The following is a 13,220-nucleotide window of genomic DNA, read 5'->3' as shown; positions in this document are numbered from 1 at the left end:
TCCCAGGGAAGACGGCAACCCCCAGGATGACCAGAGAGCCTGATTCTACCCTCAGCTCTGGGCTTGTTCAACCTGATGTCTCCCAATCCGTCCCCAGCTTTGAGACAAAGTGCACACGGCTGTCAGAATGGCTGGTAGACACTGGATGTGTGGAAAACAGAAGGACCTCTCAAACGACATGGTCAACTTTGCAATTAACAGGAAAAGTTCCTACTCTTTACCCCAGAGCTCAGCTCCTATTTTAACTTCAACATAACTGTGGAACACAGAGAGTGTCTCAGCCCCAAACACCTGTGTAAGGATGGACATGGGGACACCCCCAGATGCCATTAGGGTACAGCCTGCATGCTCCTATAGGCTCTCAGAAGAATGCGGGGCGGGGGGAACTCTGGGTATGTCTGCCTTGATAGCACTAGGGGTTTTCTAAACACTGAACACACGAGATGTACTGAACCCCAGCAAATTCTATTGATTGTGGCCAGCATCCTGCAGAATGTGCTGGTCACTGCTAGAAAGCTGGCTTGTACATGACACTAAAAGGACTAAGGCTAAGTCTCCACCTGCAATGCCCGCATTCCATATGGGTACTGGTTTGAGTTCCAGCTGTTCCACTTTCTATCCAGCTCCCTGCTCATGCACCGGAAGAACAGTGGAGGTGGCTCAAGTGTATAGACCCCTGCACCCATGTAGGAGACCTGGAAGAGGCTCCTGGCTCCTGGCTTCAGCATGACACAGCCCTGGCCACTGCAGCCATTTGGGGAGTCAACCAGCGAATGGAAGACCTCTCTCTCTTTGTAACTCTGCCCTTCAAATAAATACATCTTTAAAAAAAAAAAAAAAGAGGGGGTAGCACTGTGGTGTAGCAGGTAAAGCTGCCATCTGCAGTGCCAGCATCCCATATAGGCAACTGGTTCAAGACCCGGCTGCTCTACTTCCGATCCAGCTTTCTGCTATGGCCTGGGAAAGTAGTGGAAGATGGTCCAAGTGCTTGGATCCCTGCACTCATGTGGGAGACCTGGAGGAAACTCTGGGCTCCTGGCTTCAGTCTGACCCAGCTCTGGCCATTGCAATCATTTAGGGAGTGAACTAGCAGATGAAAGATTCTCTCTGTGTGTGTCTCCTCTCCCCACCACCCTCTGTAACTGTGCCTTTGAAATAAATAAAATAAATCTTAAAAAAAAAAAAAAAAAAAAGACTAAGAGAGAGATCCAGAGGAAAAAGTGACAAAAGTGGCACACTTAAAATACTCCATGGCAAAGATGAACACTTTTTTTTTCCCAAAAAGGAAAGCCCTGAGTTCAAAGGCGTTTATGCCTCTTTGGACACAAGAAAGAAGAGCAGATCTTAAAAAGCAGGATCCACAGATGGGCAAACAGATGATCTTACCCATCCCTGAGGGACAGACAGTGCCACCCATGAGACTCCAGATCTGGGGCTGCTCACAGACGCGGTCTCCAAAGAGCAAATAACTCTGCTCTTTCAACAAATCAATTCCAAGGGACAAAGAAAAGTGAGGGAAGCTGTGTGTTATAAGGCACTTTCCTGGGGCTGGCATGGGCGACAGGCCCTGGTGGAGCAGACAGACCAGCGTGTGCTGTAATAGGAGCGCTGGCTTGGAGATTCAAGATACAAAAGAGTCCTCATCCTTGAAAGATAGACACTGAAATATCTACAGATGAAATGATAGAATGACTAGGTATTGCTTCAAAAACTTTTTAATTTTTATTTTATTTTATTATTATTATTATTTTTTGACAGGCAGAGTGGACAGTGAGAGAGAGAGAGACAGAAAGAAAGGTCTTCCTTTGCCGTTGGTTCACCCTCCAATGGCCGCCGCGGCCGGCGCACCATGCTGATCCGATGGCAGGAGCCAGGTACTTATCCTGGTCTCCCATGGGGTGCAAGGCCCAAGTACTTGGGCCATCCTCCACTGCACTCCCTGGCCACAGCAGAGAGCTGGCCTGGAAGAGGGGCAACCGGGACAGAATCCGGTGCCCCGACCGGGACTAGAACCCGGTGTGCCAGCGCCGCAAGGCAGAGGATTAGCCTAGTGAGCCGTGGCGCCGGCCTCAAAAACTATTTTAAAAAGAAAATAAAAACCCATTATAGTATCCAGCAATAACAGAAGAAGACAGATAGAAAGCATTTACAATAAACATTCAAATTTCAACTTCCTAGGCAAAAATGGTAAGCTTCCTTCAGAACCCAGTGATGAGGAGCTGGGAGATCTGAGTGACCCAGTGCACCCTGGAATGTACAGTGCATGCACAGCACATGTACACATATAACACACAGCGCACACATGTACCCATGTACAGTACACACCCAGGATGCACATACATAGCATATGTGCTATGTATACACCAAGCACAAATGCACAACACACATGAACACAGTCTGTACATGTCACATGCTGTATACAAACAGGACACGTGTATGTACCGAACATGGAACACATTACATGTGCATACACACATATAGTACACACATGCACAAACACAACGGGCAGCAGTAGCTACCAGGTAACTGCGTGTGCCTGTAAGTGCGTCTCCACATGCCACGCGGTCCAGACTCAGAATGCATACTATTCCTCCCACCCTTCCTGTGGCTCAGGGGGCATGGCAAACAGGTGGACATGAAAAGAGGCCAGTGCAAGTGAACAGAGATGAGTCACGGCAGGGGAGGACGAGAACCTGCTGCAGTGCTGGCGCAGCAGAACACAGTACCTCACTCAGCTCCTCAGCTTCCTCCTCAGAAAGGAACGGCGCACTCCTCTGCAGCTCCAGCGGCGCACCTTCCTGGCCCCCCGCAGCTGGCTCATGGCGCCCAGCACGGCCCAGCAGCCCAGCAGCTGCAACGAGAAGCTGAGGTCAGCAGTCACATCTTTTGGAAGGTACGAACCACACACAAGCATTCGGGGCCTTACCCAGGGCGCTATCAAAGACTGCCTCAGCTCTGTGCCCAGGCAGGCTGTTTCCTTATGCTTGTTGCAGATCCTCCCATTCCTGAGCCTCTGCTGAGCTAAATGGGTGGAGGGTGCCCACCATCCAACCTCACCCCTGGGTCCCTCTCTCACCCTTCAGTGACTGGAACTGGCCAGACTGTGAACATCCAGGGCTAATTCTGTAATTACCTCTTAGATGAAAGACCCTCTATTCAAGATTGGTCATTTTTATTCACTAATGTAGAGAAAGCACTGCAGATTCAGAGTATGACATCAAGACTCACTGAAACCTGGTGAGATGTTAAAAACATAAAAACACAGTGCCAGGAGACCGTGGCAGTACCTGAGCTAAGCCAGAGTGCTGTAGCTCCAGAGGGCACAGAGATAGTAAACGTCTGAGCTGAGCAGAGCCATGCACACGCGTCGGCTGGGGTAGGCTGAGTCAGAGCCTCACTGTGGCCAGGTGTTTGGGGGTCACGGGGCACTGCCCCTGAACACCTGCAGGAGGGGTGATCTCACCCGAGACAGGGAGCGGATGGCCATAAAGGTCTGTGTGGCTGCCACCTGCAGAGGGCCACCTGTCTTTTATTTACAGAGTAGTTCCAACTGCACCCCTGGCATAGCCTGTTTTTAATTCTTCCCCATATGCAGGCCACCTCAGACCCGTAGCAGCAGCCAAGTCCAGAAGGCAGGAAGTGTTGGGCTGACAATGCAGCGTTGGTCCAGTCCCAGCCCCAGCTCCTCCAGTAGCACTCTCCTTAGCACCATGAGAGGCAGGCAGGTGATGCCACACATGCTCATAGCTGAAGAGAACACAGCAGCCCGAGGGCTGCTCAGACAGAACAGGGAAGGGAGGCACAGGTGTGTATGGGAACTCTTGCTAGGCCTAAAGATAGCAGTCCCCCAAAGCCTTTAAGATGGGCACCCCTTCCTCTAAAGGAAAGACACAGCTGCTGCCAGCACACACACAAACATCCCCTCCAGCCCTGCAATCTCTTAGGACCATCGTCACCAGTGCCCTTCCCTGAGGGTGCCTGGCTGAGCAGAGGACTATTCTCATTGGGCTGGGACGGGGACAGGGACCAGAGCCACAGCAGAACCTACCCTCTGGAAGGAGGGCTCCTTGGCTCTGCACCCACCCTGGCAAGCACATTCTCCACAAAGTGCCATGACCTCTGTACACCCTGGTGTCTGACCTGAATCACACAAAACACCACCCTTGCTGCTTTTTAGTCCATTCTGTGTGTGCTATAGATACCTCCTCAGAAGTGCCATGAGGGCGCGCAGACTGTCGCCTGTGAGAACTTCCCCAGGTGTGTGACTGGGTGCTGCTGGGTCCCGCAGGATGCCATTTCCCTTCCTGAAAAGCACTTTTCTGCCCTGGTTGGCAGCAGGATACAAGATGGAATGGGAAGCACAAAGAAAGCCTCGCACTAGTTGTCACCAGTCCAAAGGACAGGGTGATGATGGGCTGGGACTAAGGTATGATCGCCACTCCTGTAACAGTAAGAGGGTTCTTTAAGGCTGCAGGGTAAGGCCAGAGCACCTCCCCCAGCTGGCACTCCCAATGAACGCCTGGTGCGAGGGTCTCTGGGCAGCAGCAGTCTCAAAGCCTGGCTTTCCACGGGCCATGTGCCTTCTTAGGGTCCTTCTCTCCACCTTCCGACTGCGAACTCACACATCCTGCAGGCTGACTTGCTGGCTCTGGCCTGGGGTGGCTTCTGTCAGCGTCTCCTCGAGTGGAGATCCCACAGCCACAACACAGGCTTCTGGGAGCAAAGCCACGGTGCTGCCCTAACTGTGACTTGGTTTTCATTTGGGCACCTGAAGCTGTACTGTAGAGGGAAACACACTTTTTGAATTTCAACACATGGGATTTGCTTAAACAGTCAGAAAGCTGAAACAGACTTTTTCTTTCTGGATGTTACTAATTACCAGCAAATGCATCAAGGCAGGAATGTTTTCCCCAAGCCACAGGATCAGCTGGGATATGTCTAAGCCACAGGTTCTGCCACCTCCAGGATGGAGTTGCTGACTCAGTCCTCGAGGTTCAAAACATCCTCCGAGGAGAATCGATGTGGTTCTGCACAGGATGCATCTTGTCTCCGCAGTGATTAATAATCGCCAGTAAATAAGAGCAGCACAAATGGCTCATGCTGTGAAGGAATGAGACCCAACTGCACTCTCCAGGAATGAGGAGGCAGCAGGGAGGACCCTGAGCAAGGTCACACAGGCAGAGGGGACGCTGGGTGCCAGCCCCCAGCGAGGGCCTCCTCGGTGCACACAGAGCACTCCCTGAGCCGCCCGCCGGCTCACAGGAAAGGCTGCCAGCCCTGGCCTGGGCAACAGACCAGATCTCCTCTCTGGGCCCTGGGCCCAGGGGAAGTGCCTCTTCCACCCCAGGCACCCTGGGCTTTGTGGGACCTGAGAGGCTAACACACAAGCTAACACCCAACTGTTCAGTCGTCCCTGAGGAAAGACTAGCACAAGGATGGGGAAAGTGCAGATGCGGCAGCCTGCAACCATCCCAGCAAAATGCCTTACACACTTCCGTGCTGGGAAAACACATGACACAGGGCTGGGCACAGAAGTCTTTGGGAGGCTCGGGGAAGGGAAGGCTGGGTGATTTCTAACCATACTCTGCAGCCTGTGTCGGCAACAGGAACATGTGGGGCAGCGGCCACTTGCCCCCCAGTGATCGCTCCACCAGGGCTTCTCAGTGATTCCACTTAGGTCAGAACTCCTCTGCCTCAGGAGATGCCTACAGCAAGTGGCCCTGTGCAGAAAGCCTTGACTACCCCAGACACTGAGTATCTGTGTGTGCACCCTCTGCTCCCTGGCCCATCTCGGTGTGGTAGATGCATGGGGAAAATGCAGAAGTGCACTGTGCTTATCAGGAGCAGTCAGAGCAGGCACATGTGCCAGGGGTGAGTACAGTGTTTGGCGTCTCCACCAGGCTCTAGAAGGGGAGTGGCACAGCAAAGAGGGAACCAAAGAGGGAACCAGCACACAAGCACCCAGTGGAAGGCCTGTGCACAGGACAGGCTGGGGAGAGAAGGCGGCTCACCCATGGCCTGCCTCTGAACACCATCCAGACCAGCTGTGGGAATGCATGGTCCAGTCTCCCACAGGCTGTCCAAGGCAGGACAAGCAGAGTCTGAGGAATCATCAGAGCCCAGGGAACCACGCAGGCCCTGGGGACAGAAGAAAGAGATCAGATGGAGCAGGGGCCTCGAAGAAAACAGGACTCTAGTGGACAGCGTGCATGGTGCAGACTCCTGACCAAAACAACATGTCCAACTCACATCCTACATCAGCAACAAGGTAAACTGTGTGTGGGAGATGGGGGAGAGAGGGACACAGGAACTGTGCATACGCCAAGCAGTCCTAATCAAAAAAAAAAAAAAAAAAAACAAAATTCTAAATGTTCCAAAATCTGAAAGTTTCTGAGATACGATGATACAATTAGAAAATTCCACACTGTGAATCTGTGTTTCATGCAGAAAGTTATTTAAAATCTTGTATAAAAATCCTTCAGACTGTGTGTGTAAAGGATGAAGCACAAATATATGAAGCATAAATGAATTTCGTGTCTGGACTTGAATCCCATCCCCAAAAACTCTCATTTGGTATACGCAAATGTTCCAAAATCCAAAAAAAACCAATCCTGAAATCTGAAATACTTCTGGCCCTGAGCATTCTGGAGAAGGGATACTCAACCTGTGCTACCTTTACGCCTCTTCTTGCAAATCTGTAATTATTTTCAAGTAAACAGGTTATTTTAAAGATGCTTTGCAAAAACCAGAAATACACAACTACTCTTCCCAGAGGGGAAGCTGCCCCAGGTTTTCTGACCCTGAGCCCGCTGGTCCAGTCTGGGACGGCACCTCCGTCTGCAGGCACTGAGCATTACTGAAGTCTCAGCTTCAGCCTCTGGAGTATGAAAGCAACAGGCATGGGCCCAGCCACACTGCAAGACTGCCCCCCTGTGGCCACGCACATACTCTACGCTCCTCCTGGATAGGCTGCACCAGTGACCTCTAAGGTATGGTCGCCATCTCTAGTGCCTCTGCGGTTTCCAACTCAAAGCCGTAAAAACACCCGCTGACAGCGTGGCATCCTGCCATCCAATATATTAACGGCAACAAGAAGGCGATGTGGGCAGCATGTCCACCAACACGAGTAATTTCCCCAAAGCTCCGGTGTCACCACCTGGCTTCCTGGACTGCACCTCTGCAGAGCCACCAGCCCCAAGGCACACTCATCCTGTCTCCGCACCTGACAATCCAGGAGTCCCACAGGGAGGTGAAAGTTAACACCTAGATTAAACCCCCGTGTCTTCCAGCACCACACCAACCTTGATGCATCCAAACACATACAGTGGAGCCCAGTGATGGTCCCTCCGCCGAGCTAGAGTCTAGCGACTCAAGTCCTTCTCTGGGTGCTGCTGTGAGGCTCGCTATGACAATGTCCAAGAGGACAAAGGTTATCACAGTCAGGGGGCCAGAAGGCACTGGGGTGGCCCTCCATTAGCTGGATGGCCCAAGCAACCAGAAGAAGGGCCTTGCAGTACAACATAGCTTTCTCCATGTAGCCATACAGAGTGAGGCATGAGAACTGGGAACTCCCAGCCAAGATCATGCCACACATATGTGCCCTGAAACTGCTTCTTCCACACATATGTTCCCTGAAACTGCTTCTTCCAATACACTATTTCCTGCTCTGCCAAGGGCTGAGACCACAAAAATGCAGTATCCTTCCCCAGAACATCACAGCCCCTCCCTGGAGTCACCCAGGCCTGTGCCACCTCTAGTTCTCCTCACTCCACAGGACAGTCACACACACACCCCCCACGCCCCAGCATGTCACACATTTCCCTGGAGTCACCCAGGCCTGTGCCACCTCTAGTTCTCCTCACTCCACAGGACAGTCACACACACACCCCCCACGCCCCAGCATGTCACACATTTCCCTGGAGTCACCCAGGCCTGTGCCACCTCTAGTTCTCCTCACTCCACAAGACAGTCACACACACACCCCCCACGCCCCAGCATGTCACACATTTCCCTGGAGTCACCCAGGCCTGTGCCACCTCTAGTTCTCCTCACTCCACAGGACAGTCACACACACACCCCCCACGCCCCAGCATGTCACACATTTCCCTGGAGTCACCCAGGCCTGTGCCACCTCTAGTTCTCCTCACTCCACAGGACAGTCACACACACACCCCCCACGCCCCAGCATGTCACACATTTCCCTGGAGTCACCCAGGCCTGTGCCACCTCTAGTTCTCCTCACTCCACAGGACAGTCACACACACACACCCCACACGCCCCAGCATGTCATACATTTCCCTGGGGTCACCCAGGCCTGTGCCACCTCTAGTTCTCCTCACTCCACAGGACAGTCACACACACACCCCCCACGCCCCAGCATGTCACACATTTCCCTGGAGTCACCCAGGCCTGTGCCACCTCTAGTTCTCCTCACTCCACAGGACAGTCACCACCCCCCCAGGATGTCAAACCCCCTCCCTGGAGTCACCCAGGCCTGTGCCACCTCTAGCTCTCCTCACTCCACCAGGGCAAACCTACTCTTGCTGGTCCCTGCAGACTCGTCTCACAAAGGACACTGGGACCAGTACACATCACTCCATGACAGTAGGTATGGTTTCCTTTGACCCTGTCATTTTCAACGTGGGATGCTACATTACATGTCAGTGTCTCATCCTTTACCTTTGTGTCCAGGTCTCTGTAGTCCCCTTCCCTGATGTACACCTTTACCTGGGAGATTCTTCTGAGATCCACCCATGAGCTCCACCCTCAAGGGCTGAGCGCAGTTGTGTCATGGCATATTCCACAAGTCTGGCCCCACTGGGTCAGCCAGGGAACGGCATGACTGGCACTATCCTGTGCCTTCCCCGCAGTCCTTGTACTTGTCCTGTTCCAGGAGGAACCCAGCAGCGTTGGGCATTTTCACAGGACTCAGGGCCCTGGCTCCAGGCCAGAGTGGTCAGGACTAAACACTGCCAGCCCTTCTGGGCCCCTTCTGAACCTGCCCTGATTGAAGAGGCTGAGCAGAAACATAGAAATGCCAAGAAAATACATTTTCAAATCAGTATTTCCAACATTTTGGTAGTTACGGGACCAGATCTATTATCAGGTATATATTTTTAATGGAACTTGAAGACATCTAGAAAAGAATCAAAACATTTATGTGTCAGGGAAAGAGGTTATTGGAACTGAAATCAGTCACTTAAGAGGAAATAAAGAAACCAGAGTAGTAATAAATATCTCTCAATAGAGATGTGGCAATCAAAGTTATAAGGAAAGAACATTACTTGTTTATATGCTATAAAAAAGTTAGTGGAAAATGGCAGTAGAAAATGGAAAGTCTATTTTGGGACAAATTTTGAAGTGTATGCATAACTCTTCATGATATGCATTTTCCTATGAACTTTTTAAAGACCATTCATATGTATGGATTTCAAAGGTTTTCTTCTGCACCAAAATAAACTTAGTTTTCATTCTATTTTCCACAAACTTTTGGAACTACCCTCACATAGTCAATCTCCATTTCTGCAGCTCCTTCAAAGCACAGATGGAAAATTTTCAGAAAAGAAATTTCATCCGTACTAAACATGTAAGGCTTTTCCTCCTTGTCATTAGTCCTTAACCAATATAGGATAACTACTTTCAGAAGCAGGCACGCTGCACTGGGTGTTATGAGTAACTCAGGGATGAGCTCATACATGCAGGAGGATATGCACAGGCTATGTACAAACAACACGGTTCTTATTAGGAACTGAACACCTGTGGGTCTTGCCACTCACAGGGGTCCTGGAGCCAGTCTCCTGCAGATACTAAGGAATTAGCTACAGTGCTAATATTATGAAATAAGGTATTTTATGAACTTAGCATTTCTTTCCTTGTCTTTTTTAGAAACATTTATTTTTTGTCAACCGCACTACCATATCTGCTTCAGAGACTGTGACAGCAGCTGAACACCACTCAGTGGTTTGAACTTGGGATTTTTAAATTAAATTAAATTTTTTTTGACAGGCAGAGTTAGACAGTGAGAGAGAGAGACAGAGGGAAAGGTCTCCCTTTCCTGTTGGTTCATCCCCCAGTGGCCGCTATGGCTGGTGTGCTGCGGCCAGTGCACTGCACCGATCCGAAGCCAGAAGCCAGGTTCCTCCAGAAGTTGGGGCACACACTTGCCTTGCTAGTCACCCACCTGTGTGCCACACAGAGCAGCTCTTCTCTGTGGGGAAAGACACTCCTGTGCTTCTGAGCTCTGAGGTGTCTTCCAACAACTCAATCTTCTTGCTGAACTGCACTTCTAGAATGGGGATGGCTTTTGGCATTTTGGCAGATATCACACGATAAGCCACATCTGGCTTCCCAATGAACCGCTGCCGTATGCTGATTTCATAAGGTGAGTGAACCTTAATGTCATCTATGTCTTCTCTTGCAAATCGGTGCAGGAGCAAAGAATTGGAGTCATGGATTTCCAATCCAGAAATGAGGATGGTGAGCCTTCCTGGCTTAGCTTGAGACCCTGTTGTTTCAGAAATAATAGCGGGAATTGTAATCAGAATCCCTTCTTTTCCAAAAGGTTCAAAACTGGCCACTGAGGCATCTTCCCTGGGCTTTGATTCTGATGGCATCTTCCAAAGCTTGGGGCTAAAGGGCCACCAGGAAGGAGATTCCAGTTCTGTCAGCAATCTATAGAAGCAAACAAAACATAGAAAAACATATTAATCAACTTTTAAAGAGTAATATTTGTGGGAGGGAAGGCTGCCTCAGCTTCTGTAAAGTGTGTTACCATTTAAACTTTCATTCCCATAAGCACCCACAAAGCAGGAAGGGCTGGACTACCATCTCCATGTTTTCCAAGAACTGGAGCTGAGAAATGAGGGCCCATGTGTGGTTGTTAGTAGTGAGGAGAGCAGAGGATCACATCTTCCAACCAGAGTATCACTCTTTCCATGCTGTACTGACTTCATGTAGGTAATTTTGATGGAAAAATCACTCCTGGTCTCAATCTCTAGAATGTTCTACGTATGTGCTGTCCAATGCAGTAGGAGGCACATCTGGCTACTGAGCACTTACAATACAGTTAATGCAACTGAGGAACTGAATGTTTAGCTCTGTTCAATTTTAATGTGTGTGATCAAATCACAGTGGCTTTATAAGGGTGATGAGTGTGTTGCCTACCTCTCTGCTTCTTGGCTTGCCATGTGATCCTCCCTCCAAACATGTTCCACCACTCACCATGCTCAGCACACACCACACTCACAGGGATATGTGATTCTAGATTGTGAACATCCAAATAAATCTTCTTCCTTTTTTTTTTTTTTTTTTTAAAGATTTTAGAGGTAGAGTTACAGACAGCAAGAGGGAGACAAGAGAGGTCTTCCTTCCATTGGTTCACTCCCCAGATGGCTGAAATGGCTGGACTTGCACCAATCTGAAGCCAGAAGCCAGGTGCTTCTTCCCAGTCTCCCATGCGGGTGCAAGGGCCCAAGCACTTGGACCACCTTCTACTGATTTCCCAGGATACAGCAGAGAGCTGGATTGGAAAAGGGGCAGCCAGGTCCAGAATCAGCGCCCACATGGGATGCCGGTGCCACAAGGCAGAAAGGATTAGCCCACTATGCCATGTTGCCAGCCCCAAAGCTTCCCTCAGGTATTTCAGCTGCAGGGACAAAGCTGACTAATACAGGGTAAAACACTTCAGTTACTCAAGATGAAACATCACTATGGTTAACAATGCTGTATTGTCCACTTGAAAGGTGTTCATAGGCTAGAGCTCAGGTGTTCTCAATGCACACACACAAGACAAAGAAAAGAAAATGATACTACATGAGGTGATGGATGTGTTAATAAGTATGATTTTGTGGATTCCAAGATGGCAGATTAGGGAACAACAAACTGCACTAGGCTAGGGATAAATGGTTAAAAAACAAACAAACAAACAAGAATAAGTGTAGGAAGTGCACTCTCAGGGCAGAGTTAGAGAGAACAACCACAATGGAAATTCTATGGAAGGAAGAGGAACACCATGGACCTGGACCTGTGTGGAAGGTGCGGACGTGCACCATGAACATGGACACAGCACACGACTGCAGCAGCTGACAGCCAGAGAGGGCGCCAGCTTGGAGACGGAGGTGAGATCAGACTGCAGCAACCCGTGGCCATATAGCCAGATGGAGAGTGTGGTGAGGGCGGCCTGGAGCCCTAGAGGCTAGCGGTTACCCACAGACGGATACAGTGTAAGTGTTAGGTAGGAAGTCAGTTATGAGCTTATGTGTGTGTGACATAAAGGCCTAAAGAGAAGACATCTATGTCCAGCATGTGCTGCATCTCAAAGTCATCCTGATGGTGTTTCAGGGGCAGCCTGGTATTCACATCCTGCCCTGCCCTGACCCCTTCTACCTGATATCTCTCAGGTGCAGCCCAGTATCTGAATCTCAAATACCCTGCTCCCTTCCTCCGGTCTGAAAACATTTGCATCCATAAAGTCCTTTGTTTCAGACCTTCAAGAGAAAATTCAGATAGAAGTTCTTCTATTTACATCCAAAAAGCCCTTTGTTCCAAGGGGAACAGAGGTGGGGAAGCAAGACCCATCTCCTTAACCCCCCACCCCTACCCCGCCACCCCGCCTCAACTGGACTGTGCACTCAGCCCTCTACCTCTCTGCTGAGCCGCCCACCTGGCCTGGTCAGGTGTAATCTCTCTACTCAACCATGTAACCTCGCTCCTACCCCCCCCCCCCCAGTCTCTCAGGTCCTGTCTGGAGAGGTGTCCCTTCCCTAATAAACCTTGCTATTTTACCTTCCACTGCTCTCTGTCTCACGCCTGAATTCTTTCTTGCGCGAAGACAAGAACCCTGCAATTTCTCCGGTAACAGAAGTAAAATGTAAAAATCTCTCACCCCATCCTCCCCACAATGGCACCTGGCGCCCAGCTGAGAGCGAGCAGGAGCCATTTTGGGCAAAAGCGGCAGTTGCAGAAGCACTTTTTGTGCATGCTCAGCAACTGGCTGAGACAGGACACCATCTTCTCAGCAATACTGGCAGAAGTGGCAGGTAGAGGGCAACATTCAGCCAGTGGCTCTTGTGTATGCGTGTGATCCAGAGACTCTAACAGAGGGAAAAATCCACATTACCCACTGACTTTGAGCATGGCTGGAAGAACTGACAGGAGGCTGGGCACCCAGGTAAGACTGTGAGGTACCCCAGCCTCCCAACATACCACAGGCTTCAGGGCTC

General features: G+C 50.3%; 1 protein-coding gene across 5 annotated transcripts in view; it reads right to left on the bottom strand.

The window, feature by feature from the left end:
- SNAP47 (synaptosome associated protein 47) overlaps positions 1 to 13,220 on the bottom strand; it is a 56,428-nt gene that overhangs the window by 22,709 nt on the left and 20,499 nt on the right. For all 5 annotated transcript variants that reach the window (XM_008252777.5, XM_089334654.1, XM_051840087.3 and 2 more), the window contains 2 exons: positions 10,181 to 10,671; positions 2,727 to 2,851 (listed from right to left, as the gene is read on the bottom strand). In XM_008252777.5, the coding sequence (XP_008250999.2) occupies positions 2,727 to 2,851; positions 10,181 to 10,671 (616 nt within the window). The remainder of the gene's footprint in view (positions 1 to 2,726; positions 2,852 to 10,180; positions 10,672 to 13,220) is intronic.

This window comes from Oryctolagus cuniculus, chromosome 6 (genome assembly GCF_051225735.1).
Source record: "Oryctolagus cuniculus isolate XC-2025 breed Fujian yellow rabbit chromosome 6, ASM5122573v1, whole genome shotgun sequence".
Classification (NCBI taxonomy): domain Eukaryota; kingdom Metazoa; phylum Chordata; class Mammalia; order Lagomorpha; family Leporidae; genus Oryctolagus; species Oryctolagus cuniculus.
The sequence above is the reverse complement of the archived record's forward strand: the minus strand, read 5'-3'. Positions and strand labels throughout refer to the sequence as shown.